The following is an 18,021-nucleotide window of genomic DNA, read 5'->3' on the forward strand; positions in this document are numbered from 1 at the left end:
GTGAAATACTGACAGCAAGACTGAAAAAAAAAAAAATCTAAACAACAAAAACACAACATGTTTTGATTCTCTTCACCCATTTACTGTGTTTTTAACTGGAGGTTGAGAAAGCAGAAGACCTCAGTGTGCCTGACCATGAGTCAGAGTTTACATGTGACATACTGAAGTGGAATCTGAGCAGCGCTGTGACCTTGAGCCCCTTTACTAAGTCAGAGACACAACATGAACTAATGACAAAGTCTCTGTTCTGCACTTTCAGTGTTTAGTGCACATTGCATTAACGACATCGGCCACCCTCACTGGTGTTTGCACTTTACCTGATTTGACCTCCTGTCAGGACTGCAGAGAGTGCAGCTCATTCCTGATCACATACTTCTTCTTATAACTTTCATTACGTCCTGCAGCTGCACTCACAAAGTACATAGTGTTGAATGTATGCACACAACTGGGACATATTACTTTGTCATAACATTGCCCTTTTCATGGCAGACATTTCGGGTGTGTTCCTAATCGCAAACTTTCTCTTTTTACTTTTAGTATGTACTGCAGCTGCCTTTACAAAGTACATACTGTTGCATGCAGTATGCATACAATTGGGACATACTACTTCATCATGACAGTGTGCCTTGAACTTTGACCCTGCAGTTTATCCATATCCATCGCAGCCTTAGCACAACATTTTGGAGTACAAAGACTGAGTACTTACACTTAAATGTGCTTTCATCTGTCATTGCGGTGTCTGTCATTCTGTCAAATGAGCTGTCATCTTTCACTGAGCTGTTAAATATTTGCGCTCTCTCAGCTTTGTTAATATTTGCGTCACATGCCGTGACGTATGTGACGTATGTTCTGCTGCACAGAGGATTGTGGGTCAGAATGGCCAGAAAAGCATGCTGACTTGCATACTGCAAAATGCGACCGGATGCACAGTAGTAGGACATCCATTTTTGGCATACTGCATTTTACATACTTCTTATTGGGACATACTAAATATTTTCTGTCATACTAAATAGTATGGTAGTAGGGGTATTGGAACACAGGGTAAGTTTCCGACAAATTAAAAAACATATTTCATCGGATCTCATTTTAAAGCTCACATAAATGTTCTACACAGACTATAAGCGCAGTCAGCAAGAATAATAGGATGATGGAGGACGTGAACAAGCCATCTATTTCAAAGCACATTAAAGCTGCTGGAAGTGATATTCTTTTTTATTAAAATCATTAAATAGCTCTATATTCCAACAGTAATCACTGTTATAGAGTGTTTGGTCAGTAACCCATGTCTCTCCTCCACCCATTCATGCAGTGAAAGAGAAAAGACATTTTCTGCCATCCCTGCACATTTTATCCAGTCAGGACAGAGCACTCCATAAGGAGGCGGTCCTGTCTGCTCGTGGACCCGTTCAGAGCAGAATGGTCCAGTCTGCTGCCATGTCTGCCGATTACTGCTCCGTGTTCATGAGGTGACGTAGATGTAGAGAGGAGGGCACTGTTAACTGCGAAATGGACAGGAAGTTAGCTACAATGACAATGCTGACAGCAGCTTTAAAGGGGAACATCACATCATTATGCATTTGTATTCCCTTCTCTTAACACAGTGACAGTATTTGAATTGCTTGTTGGAAAAGGATTGTTTTTTGTAACTTCTGCAACCCTCAGTGAGGGGGTTCCTTCTAGAGATCTCTCATACCTCTTTTCCAGCAACATAGAACTGGTTCCATTTTGGTTCATGCAGCCATTCAGAGCATTTTGACCAAAAATAAATAGGAAAACAAAAGGTTTTCCTTCACCTGAAGTGTGAATCAAAGTGGGGTGTCACTGGCTGCATCCAAATGTCCGACTTCACCACTCCTGCACTTGCAGACTCCCATCGATTACGCTCCGAAGTCTGCAAGTGCTGACTGCTGTGCAAACCCACAATTTATTCAGTCCACAAAGAAGCCGCTTTGGGTGCAGACTTCACTGGACTTCACTGATTTACAATTCATTGCAATACAGACTTGACATTAAAGAACTTACTATGAATGTGTGAAACAATTAAGCGAGTGCAGGCTATAGAGGTAATCAAATGCATTTTTATCATTGCAGTCTTTAAAACTGTCTATCAGTGGCTTGTATTAGCCTTGCAGTCTCACGCCCCCGCAGACTAGATGTGATGAGTGAACAATGCGCGTCTTGAAACACCCTCCCTTGATGACGTAGCTTTATTTTTCCCCTCAGGGATCAGTAAAGTATTCCTGATCCTGATTCTGATTACAATGGTTCCACTCAAAACTGGTGAAAAAGTGGGCCGGATAGCACCAAGAAACCGATATGAGAACCAGAGCTAATTTGTTGGAAAAGGGCCCTGAAGATTGCAACTTGAGGAACTCCTTAAAAGTTCCTTAAGCCCTTTTATGTTGTAGTAATGTTGTACCTTGGTTTGACATGACACAATGGCTAATGGCTGTCAGTAACGAGTTAAAAGTCTCGACAAGCACGGGGACCGATAGTCAGAAACATGAAGACAAACACCCACAGCTCACTTCAGCAAGCACACCGTAACAGGAGACGCTATCGATGAAGTTGTCAACAGAGCTTTTTCCCCACCCCGAGGCCCAATGACACCTCAACCTTCACAGCTGAGACGTGCACAGCAGAATGCTAAATGGACACAGGGAGGGAAAAGTTGTGTAGGCATTTTTAATGTTGAGATATTTACTCTGTGAAAAGGTGAGAGCCCATCTGAAGGGTCAAGACGACAGCTGAGAATACATTTTCAAAGTGACAAACATGAACATTTGAAACAGTTGACAGAGGCATCAGAGTATAGCAGGCTTGTACCTGTACTTTGACATTTCTTTAACAATACTCATAGCTGGTGCTCTATGAAATCTGTAGAGTCAGAACAAACATGATATGAGGTCTATGTCTATTGTATTGCACATACAGAGAAAAATGCTGATTCAAGTTTGCATACAATGATTAACAAAAATCCCCAGATGAACCATTTGTAAAAGAAAAAGCAAAAAAGGTTCAGAAATAAACCAAAGAAAAGTGTGATTGTGATCAGTTGAAACTGGATAAAAAGACACAAACATTATGATTTCAAATAAAACACTTTCTTGATGTGGTGAGCTGTGGCTCAGTTAGGCTTCACACTGATGGTTCAGTTTTATTCCCTCTATGATCACACTGCTTGAGGATTGTGTGACAGGAGCGGTGAATGAAAACAATGCACATCGAGCTGTAGACTAGTACGCTGGAGAAAAACAGAAAAATACTTAACTCTTGTGACACCCCCAAAATACAGGCTACATTCATAAAGCAGGTCTTGATTCTCAACCCTGAACTGCCTGAATATCTATTCCGGGATGTAACCCAAATCTGATACCGACATGACCTGAAAGAGACGGGGACGCAAAGAAGCAGAGCAAAGGGACCTTTATATCTTTGCTTCTCCACCGAGGGATAGAAGACATGTCCAAAAAACTAACTTCTTGTTGTTTTTAATGTAATCGCCAAGAAAATAGTGTCAGTCGTATCCTGGTGTGCGCTGGAATTTTTTTTGGTCCACAGTAGAAAGCAGGTCGTCTGAATTTCTGTCTTGGAAATTTTTCATAGGTAAATTCAAGATTTTGTTTTTTGTTGTTGTTTATTTTGTAAAAGTTTCACGAATTGATAGAAAAAGATTCATATTTAACAAGTCTATAGCTATGCTAGCAACTCTGAGGCTTTACATAGGCACAGACATACTTTGAGCTATATGCTACAGTCAGCATGCTAACATGTTCAAAATAACAATGTTAACATGTTTTGCAAGTATAAAGTTCACCATCCTAGTTTTGCACATGAGCATGCTAACAGTAGCTAATTAGCACTAGACACAAAGAACAGCTAGGGCTGACGGGATGTTATTAGCTTAGCATGTATTTGGTCATAAACTAATGTATTGGATATTGGATGTTGGACCCGACTCCATCAAATACTAAATATAGATATTTCAGTCTGGGCTTAAGTGGTGGATTGCCCCACAGTCCTGGAGCCACGCCGCTAGCACGACTAGCATTCTAGCTAGCAAGAAACAAAGTCCTGCAGTATCTTAAATTTAGTGAGTCTGTCATCTTGCAGATCTAAATATTTGAGTCAGAAATCAAATCTTGGACACTTGATCTGTATGTGTGAATTACAATGGCTCACTAGAAATGTGAAAAAAACATCCTAGTGCTATAAATTGGTATTCACAGTGGTATTCACAACAAGGTATTTAGTTACTGATAAATATATAAATCATTATGGCCTTTCCTTGCCTCCATATATATGGACTAAGCTGAGAAGAGACCTTAAACAGCAATTATGTCCGTGATCTGTTCCCTCAGTTCTGTCATGTTACCTTCAGTGCATACATACTGCTCTGAAAAGCTGCCATGTAGTTAAACATATAATACATGTCTCAGATTGAAAATGCAAAACTTTATTGTGATTTCAGGCAAAATAATTTCTTGCATGCCCGCATAACTCATGGGAGCATGAAACCAAATGCAGCTGGAGAAGTTTTTTGATGTTCACAGTAATCAAAAATCTGCTTTGTCACATGTGATTGTGGGGGAATAACTAAACTTTGAAATTTGAGCTGCAGTGTGAATGTAGCCCACAGTGTTTATGCCACTTAGATTGTCAGGCCAAATGGGAACTTGAGCCATGAGCTGCCAGCGTAAATTCAAGGCAATTATGTTCGTGGCCGACATGTTTCTATCTTCCGGCGGCCGCGGTGGTTGGTGACAAAGCTGGAGACTCTCTTCCATTCAGAACAAACATCGCTGTCATAAGACAACGATCAGTCAGAGTCGCTGCAGCTGTACTTCTATTTACAGGCAAAAGGCTGGTACGGCTCAGTGTCAAAGTGAAGAATTCAACTAGCAGCTATCTAAAAATAATAATGTAATGTTTCCGCTCGAGCAGGCCAACAGTGGACAGTCACAGAATGTATGGGGAGTAGTGGCACTCCCTTTGCCCTCCAGATGAAACAAAGGAAGAAAAAACAGTTGATGAATAACACTTGTCCAAAATGGTGTATTTTTTTTTTTTTACAAATTTACAACAATTTCTGATCAAATCTGAATGGTTATTTCAACAGAATAACATCTAATTAAAGGGGAGCCACAATGATTTAGTGATTCACTTCCCTAAACTCACGTTGTGAGACATATTAAGAAATTACTGGTGAAAATTAAGGGAGCAGAATCCGAGATGCCTCAACTTTAAGTCCCTTGTATGGGGACAATGTACAAAAAAAACTGGCTCCTACATTTCCCATAATGCAGCTGGACATGGATTTAGGTCAGAGCCTCGCTGACTGCTAATGCCCATTTCTTTTAAACGCCGCACCTCCAGTTTTTAATGAAGCTTTTTGATGTAAATTTGTGGTCTCGAAGGCAGAACTGAGATAACATCGCTGACCTCATCAGGGTTATTTTCTCCGACCCAATAAAGCTCCTCCAGATCACCAGAAGACAGAGAATAATTTGTTTCACACTTACAACAGGCACACTGACCTTGATGTCTAAATTGGTGGAGTGCCCCTTTAAGCAAGCTAGTACTGTGAATCAACACCTAAATCTACAGCTTTTTACAGCCGTCAGCTCATTGTTTTGTATCACCGCTCCATATAGACTGCTAATTGCTCACCAATCCCACATAGAAAACGTACAGACAGCCGTTTCACCGTGCCATCTGTATGCTGGTGACAAAAGTCAAACATCGAGTGAAAAATATGTGACAGATATTTTTCTCTAAAGTCATCGGAACACATCAAGAATAAAAGGCAAGTGAATACTGGATTTACATTCATCAGGTGGCAAGATAAAGAGAAGGAAAACTAGCCCTAAGCAACTGAACTGAATATATCAGGGCTGTTCCCTAGTGGTCTGAGGGTCATTAAAAGTGGTTAATAATGCAGTTTTTAGGACCGTCCTTTTTACATGGGAATTCCTCTTTTCCTAGATATTATGATATGATTGACTGCAAAGCTATGTCTTGCACACCAGGTAAACAGTCTTGTCTCTGTGAGCTACGTTAAACTGAAATGTATATTGCACACACACGGACACACACACACAGACACACAAACAGCCCCGCCAGCACCCACACAGTAAATGTTTTGTCTGCAAGATTCATGAAATCATTAAAAAAGGCAGCAGTTATAGCTCAGATTGATCTAAGAGTTCCTGAATCTAAAAAAATACAGATGTCTTAGCCTCGTGGTAAAACTAGCATCTTTCAGAACATTAACCCTTTTTTTGTTTCGTCTTTGAGAAGGCACACAAACTACCACAAAAGTATAGTAATAATCTTCAAATGTGCAAAAAAGCTCAGTTTACATTATTTCCTTGATAAAAGAAAGAAGGAAAAAAAAAGAAGAAGAAGAAAATGTTCAGTATCTCACTCTCTGCCGGCCCCTCCCCTTTCTGTGGAGGAGAAAAGGTCCATGGGCGTCATAGTAGAAATGTGCTTTAGAACCAACACAAACCCCTCTGCATTTCCTCCATTGGCACTTTAGTTAGCATTAGTGCAGATACAAAGGCAGAGGCAGAGTCTGCATGTGCACCTGGATGTGCACATACTGTATGTGGTTTAAAGGCTGCACACCAGCATCATAAGTTTGATTCAAAATGGTTCAAAGAGACACAGGGAGGAGGATCTCCAGAGCTAGTGTGGCGACTGGATTCACTCAGAGAGCAACCCAGCAGACCCCCAAAATACAAATGACACATGGTAGATAAACAAAAGCAGCACTTTTGAGTTTCTCCCTCATGTTTTTGCTTCAAACTAGTTTTGTATCTCCACAGTTTGATTTTATTTCAGTAACAGCAGCTGTTTTCAAAAAGCTAACCAGTTATCCAGCAATAATGAGGCACCTCTGGTCCTTTAGAGTCTGCCACCGTCCTCTCTACCCACTGCACCACCCCTCCATCCACCCTCTGTGTCCTCAGTTATTCAGATGCAGGTGAGGAGGCAGTGGTGGTAGGAGACAGCTTGGGGGATTGGAGGGCCTGCGGGTTGACGATGACCTGGATGACAAAGTCCTTCTGGATCTTAGTGTCTTGCAGCCGCGTCTTGTCCGTGAGCAGCTTCCCGGAGAAGAACCAGCGCTGGTGGATGGCGTCGATGTCTTCCTGGGCCTGCAGCTGCTTCTTCAGTTGCCCAATGGTGTCGGCCATGCTGGCGCTGAGGCGCAGGTCCTTGCCCGTGGAGAGCCGTACCTACAGGGAACAGGAAGTGGGGAAATTAACAGTGGCGAAAACAGCAAGGGTAAAATGTGTCATTCCAAACCAAGACAGTAACGTGTAATACTGGCTGGTCGTGAGATGGTGGAGACTGACATGGATGTCAAAATTTTGTGTTGACCACACAAGAACAAACTACTTATAATACAACAATGTAATATTACTAAGGTTTACATCTACATTACCTATAATTATGTGATAAAGTTACTATTCTCTTGACGAGTAACAACAATATCAAGGTTATAAATCAGTGGTTGTGCCCTTTCTGTCTCATGTTCACATAAATTCATAACCATATAAAGAACCTCACAATTTGTGAATCTCTTTACCTTTACCCAAAATGACAAGCCACAAAAATGCCATATCAAATAACTTCTACTAGACATAAGCAGGAGATTAAAAACTGGTTCTTATTTCTCTGCGAGATTGCTCAGCATGCTAACAAGCTCACAGTGTCAATTCTAACACGCTAATGTTGATCGATGTTTACCATGTTCACCGTCTTAGCTTAGCATGTCAGCATCCTTGCATGTTGCTGAGGCTGACTGCACTGTCATTAGTTTTGCAGGTTTCTGGTCATAGGTTTTGTCCTAACTACACTTTTCATCTAATAATAGCTCTACAGGAAAAGGTAAGGAATTAAAACTATTTAACAATTCATCTTGAGGCGGACGTGAATATGTCTGCCAAATTATTGACAGTCCAACCAACTGTTTTTAAGACATTTCACTCAAAACCACAAATTCAACCTCATAGTTAAGCTAGGGGAAAAGTCAGAAGCTGTTTATGTTGGGGTAATTGATGAGTGTCGTTCCACAGAGAGTAAAGAGCAGCGTGACATTTTCAATTTATGTTTTGGCAGAAGGTTCAAGTTTGTCTCCATGGTATCGGACACTATTCCTAAACTGGCTTGTAACTTACATTTTATACTGTGCATACTGTATATCCTTCTGACAGCTTGTTTGTTATCCAGTTTCACTGAGCAACAAAATATGGCGGTGTCCGTGAAATGACAACATCCTCCAGGTATGCGACATGTAAGGAATGTATTGAGTGACCTAGCATAATTCTAGCTCTGGGATCAACACAGTCATTATTATTCATCTGCTGTTGAGATATTTCAGCTTCAAGTGCTGAACTGATCCACATAGAATGGGCTGGAGCTAGCTGGTTAGCATGCCAACTTCTGTAGATACCTCTAAAACACAATACATAGACGTCCTGATGTCAAAACTGCTATTTCTTCATATTCTGTTGATAATTTTAGTTAATTTTTGAATGTTTTCAACTAAATTCTTATATATGTATGTACCTTTAAACAAATAAAGTGCATTTTTGGAAGTGTTTGTGGCCAAGTGTTTGTGTGCTGACTTACTACAGTTACAGTACAAATACTTACACAAGTTGCACACTTAACTTTTAATAAAATTAGTAAAACAGTGTCACGGTACCTTGAGCTGGAATTCCTTTTTGGGTGCTACAGGGGGCTCGGGGCTGTCGCTGGGGTCCTCGTCACTGCGCTCTGAGATAAGGTTGACAGGTGGAGCCAGGCAGTAGACGGGCAGCTGGTAGCGGTTCCCGAGTTCATCGTAACACTCTGCGAGAGTACCTGCAGAGGGGCGAAGAAGAAAACAGGACAAGCTGCAATTTAAATCTACGAATAGAACAAATAATGTTACCCTGGGTTATTCTGTTCATGTTTTTTTGTGATCTATACATCCTCTGTCCTCACCATGTGGCAGTGTGATACTGGCTCCATCCACTATAGCCTGCGCCAGCTCATGGTCGTTACACTCCAGGGCCACAGCCGCAGCTTTCAGGGCGTCCCAGATCTCCTTGCGGCCCTCGAAGGCCGGCGCTGTGTCCCAGAACTCGTCCCGCTTGCTCCGTAGCTGGCCCTCTGTCATCGGATAGTCGCTCTTCCACTTGGGTCGGTCTTTCTTCAGAGGCTCATTACGTCCTGTGATGGAAGGGAAAAGCAAGGAAAGATCAGTGCAGGTAGTGAAAAGGTCTGTGATTTCTTTCGGTTTGATACAGTCCACAACAAGTGTGGTACAGCTACCAAAGCCTTGAAACTCTTGAGGACAAACAGCCTTTAGGGTTAGGGTTAAGGTTAGTTATCTGTATTGCCACAAGTAGTAGAACCTTTCTGGTCTGTGCAGTGATCAACAGGGACACAAATAGAGCCCAAGAAAGTAGAAACTTGCCGTGAACACGCTGACCTAAATGATAGGGAATGAAGGGAGAACAGGAAGCAGGGGAGCACACAAGATAAGGTTTAATGTGTGGAAACAGTGGTCTACATACAAAAATGACAGCAATTGAGAAATAGCGACACAAACTGACAAACGGAGGGCAGAAGAAGGTCTAATAATGTATATCAAGTCTGTGTGTTAGTCCCGTGATGCATGTTACTAATCCAAACTCATTTTTCTATGCGTTTATTGTTGCTGATATTAATCTTATGCAAATCCGCTGCTAATAATTTATGAACTAGAAGTCAGAAGTTTCACTCATAACAAGTAATTGGAGAAGAAAGAAGTGGAATCTATCGACAAAGGTTTTGAATGTACTTTCAGTACCACGGGAGATTAAAATGAATTTTGCAGTCGTGTAAACGTGCACCACAGAATGCAAAGAATTGGCAGATTGATTAATGAATCATACCATGTCCCATATAATTCATATCCTGTGTTGTCATCTCCTTAAACTCATATACTGAGGTGCTAGCGGAGAGAAACGCTAGCCGTCACTGGAGATGGATCATCCCATCCAACCCCACCGCACTACGCCATCCGATTCTAAAATTAGGAGATCATTCAGAGTTTGCAATATGCATGAAGCATCTGTGGCCTATATCCGTCTTGACTTGTAACTATACCTGTGTTTCCCACCATTCAATATTAATACAAAGCACACCTACACCAGGACAGAGGCCAAACGCAAATAGTGAGCATGCATCAGGACAGAAAACTAACATTTCTAACCACCAAGAGCAGGTAAACATCAACAATGGCTACCTGCCAAGACACTAAAATTACCACACAAGCAACTCACTGGTGTAACATTTCCCACCATGGCTGATACTTTAATAAGCTGTGATGAAGTCCTCTGCAACAACTGTAAATGTCGTCAACTGCCAGCCACTACAGACGATGTTATCAAAAAGCACCTTTGGATTTAAACCAGCGTGAGCTTATATTTCCAAATGCCTGAGAGGCTGCGATGCCAGGCAGTGAGGAATGGAGGGCTGGAAAATGAAGAGGAGTATAAAGGAGACGGCGCACATCCAAGAGGTTGCATTTCTTTCAAACAAATTATTTATAGTGCGGGCGGCTAAGGAGGAGTAATTTGGAGGACATAAGGTGGTGTAGGATGAGCACTTGGAGCAGAGTGAATCCCAAAGTGAAGCGAAGGGGCTTCCTCTACTACTCAGCCAAAGTAGTAGTGAACACGTGGTGTCTATACAGTATAAGAGACATTGGGTATAAAACTATATCTGTCCAAATGCATACTATGTATACACTCAAGGTGGTGATATTTACATGTTTTTATGGTGATTTTTTCTCTGTAATGGTGGATTAACAAAGATACAGTTTACTGTAATATGGGACAAGTGAAAGCAGCAAATGCTCACATTTGAGATGCTGCAGCCATTAAATATTTGGCATTTTTGCTTGAAAATGGATTTGAAAATTCATTCATTCGATTATCAAAAGGAGTTGCAGATTATTTTTCTGTCTATCGATTATATAACTAATCATTGCAGCTCTAAATTTAACCCCATTTAAGTTGTGAGCACATCCATATTGGGTACAAGTTCAAACAAGAACCTCTAAAAGCTACTTCTGCATATATTTTACAGTGCTTATTTGCCACAAAGTAATTATAGGCTTTAAAAAAAAAAAAAAAAAAAAGGCTCCAGTTGTAGCCCATGGCAAACTAATTGTCTCACTTGCAAAATGATACTTCCTGTTTACAAGGAGGGGGGCGAAATATACCGTTGTACATCCTCTTTTCAACGAGAAGCTTCAGTAACTGCTATCTGCAGCCTGTGTTTGTGACACAATCTCTTGGATAAACGCATCACCAGTACACTGGGACCAGTGTCTGTTCTGTTGCAACATAGAGACAGATGTGATGTGATGTGATGTGATTCTTGTGAACTCTGAACACTATTCTGGTTTCTGGCAACTCAATCTGCTTCCAGTAAGCCAGTGACGTCCTGAGGTCTGGTCAAGTCATAGTAACCACCCGTGAAACTACATTTTGTTGCCTTTACTATAGTTAGACCGATAAATTGGTCAGATAAATTGGTCGCATACATCGGCATCAATCAATAAGGTGCTGTACAGAAATGTCAAACTAGGTTTGAGGTCAACAGTTGTTTCCAAATAGATTGCAAAAAGATGAAGTATGGGAAAGGAAACTAATCTAAAGGGGATTCATAAAGGTCTTTCAGCTTTTGTGTTCCCAAATGCAGATATCAATATAGGCCTCAAAAGCCCACTATAAGCCAGGCTATTGTCTTTAGACTTGATTTTTGTATGAATTAAACAAACAAGATATAAAACACTTATTTTGGAGCTTTACAGGTGCCATCGGATAGTGTGAGGCTAGCTTTTCCCACCTATTTCCAGTCTTTATGCTAAGCTAGGCTAACCATCTGCCGGTTGTAGCTTCGTATTTACCATACACAGAAGTGGTATCAATTAACAGGGTTGAGATTATTTGCAGTTTGGTGCACATGGTTTCATTAACAGAACATGGTTTTGCACATTTATATCTCTTTTTAATACACTTTTTATCAATTCATGTGAATAAAGTTCTTGCTATCCATTTCTTATCACAGCATCATGTTGTGATGTTAAAGGTGCAATATGTATGGATTTAGGTTCAAAACATTCAAGAGTTCACTAAAATTATCAATAGAAGGTGGAGGAATAACACTTTTATCCGGCCTGTCCGGGTTCAAAGCTCCTGTGGTACTGTAGCTGTGTAAACACCAACACTTTCCCGGTGCTCTGAGCTCCCAGCCCGGACAGCTAGCTATATGGCTAACTGAGCTAACTAGCCAACAGCAGCTACAGTTGGCATCAGTTAGCTGTTACTCTGCTGATATGCTGCCCCCTATTAGTTGCGCGTAATAATTTAACAAATGGCTAATTCTTACATGTTGCACCTTTAATTTGGTAAAAAATAATGTTACATTACAGCACTGTGATTTCAGCTGTAGTGACTGATGTCTCCTCTTTCCATAGAGGAGGTCTGACTCAGAACTCTGCCTGGTTATCTCTTAGCGACACATTGAGTCAGCATGACATCTGCAGAGGATATTTTCTGAACAGTCGACATGCTAGACAGCTAGCTTTGAAGCTTGACAAAAGTCATCAGAGGCTGGCTTGAGTTAAGAAACAGAGACAAGCAATACAAATCAGAGAAGCTTCCTCTGCTTCTGAATTTTTAACTGTATTTATGTGAGTCCTTGAAGTTAAAAGTGAGCTGAACTCTTTACAAAAGAAAAAATACTGAACAAAACCACTTGCCAGAATTTGTATGCTATAAGAAAACACTGCACAAACAAGTGGTAGAAATAAAATCTAAAAGGGACATTTTATAGAAATAAGTGTGGTTTGGTGGAATGTGTGTATGAAAAGCAGTCAGTAACATAAGGAAATCATTCAACAAACGGTTCTGCTGAACCTGACTGAAGGCCACCAAAACACAGACATGAAGCAATGCATTGCAGACACGTGAAGCAATATCAGGGTGTTTTCATACAGCTGGCCTCATAAAAGCAGCTGCCATATGATGAGGTTATCGTGGAGCACGCTGTATTTATGAGTGTTAATGAAATGCGCCATAAACGATGCTTCTCCGTGCTGTATGTTGGGACACAAACAAAACAACACACCCAACAGCCATAGGTGGCTGTTAAAGGATTAGCTGCTCCTGGGAAAATAACGCTTAGCTGTAACACAACGTAGCTTTGGCGCTGTAAAGGCATTCAACAGCCTCTCACATTCCCCGACATGAGGGAAATGTTTTCTGTGTTCCTCTTTACAAGCAGACATCAGTGAACACACTGGAGGAGATCAACAGTGGATAGAAGGGAAGTTGGCTCTTTAACCGGACACGCACTGAATCCATGTATGACTGCATTTCCTCAGTAGACACACAGTCCCACATGCCGTCAAACATTTGCCTTTTAGCTGGTTATCTTATCATCACAACAGTGCGTTCAGCTTTCTGCACATGCAGATAGTCACTGACAGAGTCCATAAAATTACTTTTGAAAACACCCTCACCAGACTAGGAATAATGACATTTATTCTGTCACATACTGCACAAAGTAGTATTTCAGAGAATACACACTTTTATCACTGACCCTACCAGGGACTGGTAGACCTCTAGAGATGAGCTACAAAACCAATCTACTGATTTTCGATGATGCGCATGCATTATTCCCTGAGAAATTAACGAAAATGTTGAAAAAAAAACCAACCTATATGGCAAAGTTGAAGAATGTGACAAAAAAAACCTAGATTCGTCTCTTTACCTGGTTCGCACCAAAAGTAACTGGGGTCTACTCTGGGCCGAGACCCATCCTCCGTCCAAGTTTCGTTGAAATTCGTTCAGTACTTTTTGTGTAATCCTGATGACAAACCAACCAACCAAACAAAAACACAAACCAACACATGCGAAAACATCCTTGTTTGAGGTAATACGTGTGTCAGTGCTTACTCTTTGGTGGACAAACTACGCAATGACGACATCAACTTTACATTAGTTAAGAGATACTTTATATATATTTCTGCCAGTGTCTTGTTACTTAATGGCCAGAATATACTCCGATACCAATAAACCTATGATAAGCTAATATCGGTGGATTTATCAGTCACTAAACTTGCTGATAGATGCTACACAGTTAGACCTGTAAAACCTAGCTATGAAGTTTAACTCAAGGATGCAAAGATGTTAGCAGGGCTATCAAATCACCCAACCGTAGGGATATGATCAATACCATCACAGCCCTAATCACAGAGGTATTTCACCCAAAGAAAATACAAACAAATCTTGTTAAGAGCTGAAATCAATGATTGCATATAGTGAAAGATGGGGAGATACAACATGAGCATTCTTTTATATTTAACATCTTGCTTTCACTTGGCAGTCTGTCTGTCTGTCTGTCTGTTTAGTTGCTTCCCCTACCACTGTTAGTGAATGACAAAAATTGATGATTGGTGGGGCATGATCCTTCTTTCAGGTTCTAAAGAGGGGCATAATAGAAAATATTTGAGAACCTCTGCTGTATGAGGGTGTGTCAACAGGAATATTACAGGAGCCAGTGAATGACGCAATAGAACATGATGTGACTTGCCATTTTTTGATCAAATCCTCGTCTTGTAGGGAGTGTCTGTTGATACCAATCAGAGTGGGAAATCACCATGAGACACTGCTAAAGCCCGGCAATCTTTCCTGTGACGACTTTAACTTTAATTAATGTGTACATCTGCAACTTTGGCGGGCAACAAATATAAGACACTTTAATTTGAAGGTCGCACTGTGCTGTATAAATTAACATCAGATGTTCAATCCTAAAAAATGTCCCGTCTATGTGATGTAAACTGGAGACAATTCCTGCTGGAGAAAGACTGCAAAACTTTCCATCAGTACAGTTGGAGGAAACAAAGAAGACTGAACCTGCATCCAAATGAATAACAGACACTTAGATTCCTCAACAGTCGCTATAAAAGGGAACTTTATTGCTTCAGTTATGCTGAATGCGACAGTAATGCAACGAGCTGAACTGAATTTGTTTAACTGCTGAGTGTGTGGTAGAGCTGACCTCAGCAGACATTTAAAGACATCTCAGAAGGGTCCTAAATGGTTGTTTCCTGTCCAGATTGAGTTTATTACAACATTCATAAACATGTACGTCAGTAAAGCCTCTAATCATCCAATAAACAATAAGCATTTTCATGTGTCACACCATTAATTACAAAAAGGTCGTGCTAAATATCATTGACATTGTCGTCTGTATGCAGAAATTCAGAATGTCTGCCAGTTCAGCTGTGCGGCGCCTGCGTCACTCGGTTTAGTCTGGCTGTAAATATAACATTTACTCTTCCTAAGTGCTGACGCAGCGATCCAAATTCTATCTGTCACTATCGAACACAAGTGTGAAGGAACAAAACGTGGCGGTCGTCCAGTGTTTATCTTCAGGAGAATGTTATCTTCCGGGAAGGTAAGTAACTAATGGACCTGAACTCGAGTCCCTGAAGTGAATAAATCTCCATATCAGCAACTTTGGGAATCAAAGCGTTTCCATTTCCAGTAACCACACCAACTCTACCATAAAACAGCAGCCTAATATGGTGTTCACAGGGCTACAATACTACCACTTTTAAAATGGCAGTTGGCCCAACAAGCTCACCGTCGCGGAATTAAGTGTGAAGGTGGGAATTGCTGGGTGAGAAAATTGTCGGCCTTGTTATAGGCGCACCGTCAAGCGATTGTAGGTGTAGTGTTGGTGAATTTTGAAGTAATCAGCGTCAAGGGTGGGTGTTATAGTAGCGTTCGCCTAGGTGCTCTACTTAAACAACACAAGGGAGTTACACTAAAGCCAGTGTACTTGCAAAACAAGGGAGGGACTTTCACTAACCAGCGAGAATTAGCAGCTGACTGGTGTTTGCCCTGCAGAGGACACACACACAAACACACACATACGGACAGACAGACAATGGCTCTGCACTGGTTGTAACATGTGAGCTGAATCCAGACAGTATACAGGTGAACTACAACTGCATTTACACTTAAAACTAAGAAAGTGTCTCCAGCATCAAATAGATTTCTGACTGCCTATCCAGCACCTCAAAATGCACATCCATCAGTGCACTTCTGCTTTATTTTCTGTTGTGTCGTTCATCACCGCAGGCCTTTTTGCATATGTGATTGTGCACAATACGATAGCTATTTAATCGTCCCACTTGAGGATAAATAAATTGAATACACATTTCCAAACATGCTGATGTAAAAAGGATTTGCGGTGCATTGTGAATGCAAATTAATTCCCTGTGAATACCATGGCGAAAGACCACCCAGAGTGATGTACCCAGTAGTCCACTCCTCACAGAAAAACAGTGTGAGCAAGGAGGTGAAACCCAATCACAAGTGGTCACTTGAGATGCATTCAAGTCTGAGGCAGGGGTGAAATGAAAGAAGCGAGTCTCGACCACATCTGGTGCTGTTTGTGTGCACTTAAATGTGTATTGGGTGTGCATACTCTGTATATACATGCAATTAAGCAGAGCTGGGAAAGCTGTCAGGTGTCAAATGCCATTCTTCATCCCAGCAGGGGTTAAAACGTTGAGCTGGCAATGCCATCACTGAGGATAAAAGTGCATCAGAGGAAGCTACAGATAATGGTGTTGCAAGAATAACAGCTTTTAGAGTTACACACACACACAACCCACAGACTGTAAGTAGTCTCACCTCCTCGTCCACCGTTCCTGGATGAGCCTCGGCTCTGTGTGTCCTCCCAGCCTTCCCAGTATCTCCCCACACATCCTCCCATGGTTAGAGGGCTGCAGATCGTTTCCACGCGTCGTACTAGCTGAACAGGGGGCCCATCACGGGCGAAGACGATGAACTAGGTCCGGTGAGGAGGACGGGTCGCAGGTCCAACGTTGCGAGCCTGACAGGTCATCCGTAACGGCAAAAAGGGAGACACTGATGTTTGATAGCGCCGAGCTGATCTAGACATGTAATATCAGGGCTCAATGTGCGTTTTCCCTTTTTTTCTTATCTGGTTGTGTTTGACTCGACCCCTCAAGAGTCAAAGCTCGTGGCCCACACTAACGTTACAAGAGTTTGATAGCCAAACCAGCAAGCCGCCGCGACCTCTGCCAAACAGGTTTTTTTTTAATGTTAGGATATATGCAGCAACGTGACAGTTCTCTTACTTGCCTGGTAAGTTTGGCTAGTTGTAAATGTTGATGTCTAGCAGTCCAAGCAGCGCGCACCTTCCTCGCTAACAAGCTAACAGGGCCAACCAGCTAGCTACCGCAACATCAGTAAACACAAACTTCCGCGCACTCGTGATAATCATTTCCCTGCTCGTTGAGTTTCTCCCAAATGCAGCAGATAGTTGCGCTTTCCCGCAGCCCTCGGTATGCCGCTTAAATTCTCTGACGTTGTCTCCAAATTCCTGTTCTTTAAATCTCCCAAATGTTACTTCCCTCTCTGCTGGTAAAAGGTGACTAGCGGCGGAGCTAGCGCCACCGAACTTTTTTACGCCTGCGCGTAAGCACGCAGGCAGGTGTTGGGTTCTCTTACGTCAGGACGAAAAGCAATTATGAATGGACGTGAGTGCGAACGATTTCAACACCCACGGAGGTGTCACATAGTTATTGACAAAAGCTACAATGTGATATCACTTTAACTAATACTCGTCGTAATTCATTTGAAATTGTTGGTTCAAAAACACAACGTGCCTCGTTGAAAGGGGGAGGTGAACATCACAGAGAATTCTGCTTTTGCTAGGCTGTACTTTGTGTTTCGGAATTCGGACAGCACCTGAAGGCAGCACCAAAAACTAACAGTGGTTTTATTTCAACATTTTGAAAACGTTTTAATTTACAGCGACATTCACGTAACCTTACTGTCCTTAGATAAACCTCGCATTGTTTATTAACGGTCCCGTTTGATAAAAGTTTATATTAAATTGGTCACTTTTGCGTTTCATCACTAA

The 18,021-nt window shown here is 41.5% G+C and overlaps 1 protein-coding gene across 2 annotated transcripts; it reads right to left on the reverse strand.

The window, feature by feature from the left end:
• Window positions 1-2,671: 2,671 nt before the first annotated feature.
• ubtd1b (ubiquitin domain containing 1b) lies at window positions 2,672-17,544 on the reverse strand. 2 transcript variants are annotated; one of them, XM_073489585.1, is made up of 5 exons: window positions 17,238-17,544; window positions 16,764-16,965; window positions 9,001-9,228; window positions 8,720-8,877; window positions 2,672-7,244 (listed from the first exon to the last, which is right to left on the reverse strand). In XM_073489585.1, exons 2-5 carry the CDS (start codon window positions 16,843-16,845, stop codon window positions 6,975-6,977), a joined length of 738 nt encoding a protein of 245 aa, XP_073345686.1. In that variant the 5' UTR covers window positions 16,846-16,965; window positions 17,238-17,544; the 3' UTR covers window positions 2,672-6,974. The 2 variants fall into 2 exon arrangements, with proteins under 2 accessions (XP_073345686.1, XP_073345685.1); XM_073489584.1 differs by having other exon boundaries at window positions 16,764-17,544.
• Between the last annotated feature and the right edge of the window lie 477 nt (window positions 17,545-18,021).

The sequence above is a fragment of the Pagrus major genome, chromosome 20 (genome assembly GCF_040436345.1).
Source record: "Pagrus major chromosome 20, Pma_NU_1.0".
In the NCBI taxonomy this organism is placed as follows: Eukaryota; Metazoa; Chordata; class Actinopteri; order Spariformes; family Sparidae; genus Pagrus; species Pagrus major.

What these genes read in the sequence shown, in the direction of transcription:
- ubtd1b (XM_073489585.1), bottom strand. Translation starts at nt 16,845, where the DNA reads ATGGGAGGATGTGTGGGGAGATACTGGGAAGGCTGGGAGGACACACAG. An exon ending in CAGGAACGGTGGACGAGGAG is followed by an intron (nt 9,229 to 16,763) that starts GTGAGACTACTT and finishes CTTCCATCACAG; the next exon opens with GACGTAATGAGCCTCTGAAG. An exon ending in CAGTATCACACTGCCACATG is followed by an intron (nt 8,878 to 9,000) that starts GTGAGGACAGAG and finishes GCCCCTCTGCAG; the next exon opens with GTACTCTCGCAGAGTGTTAC.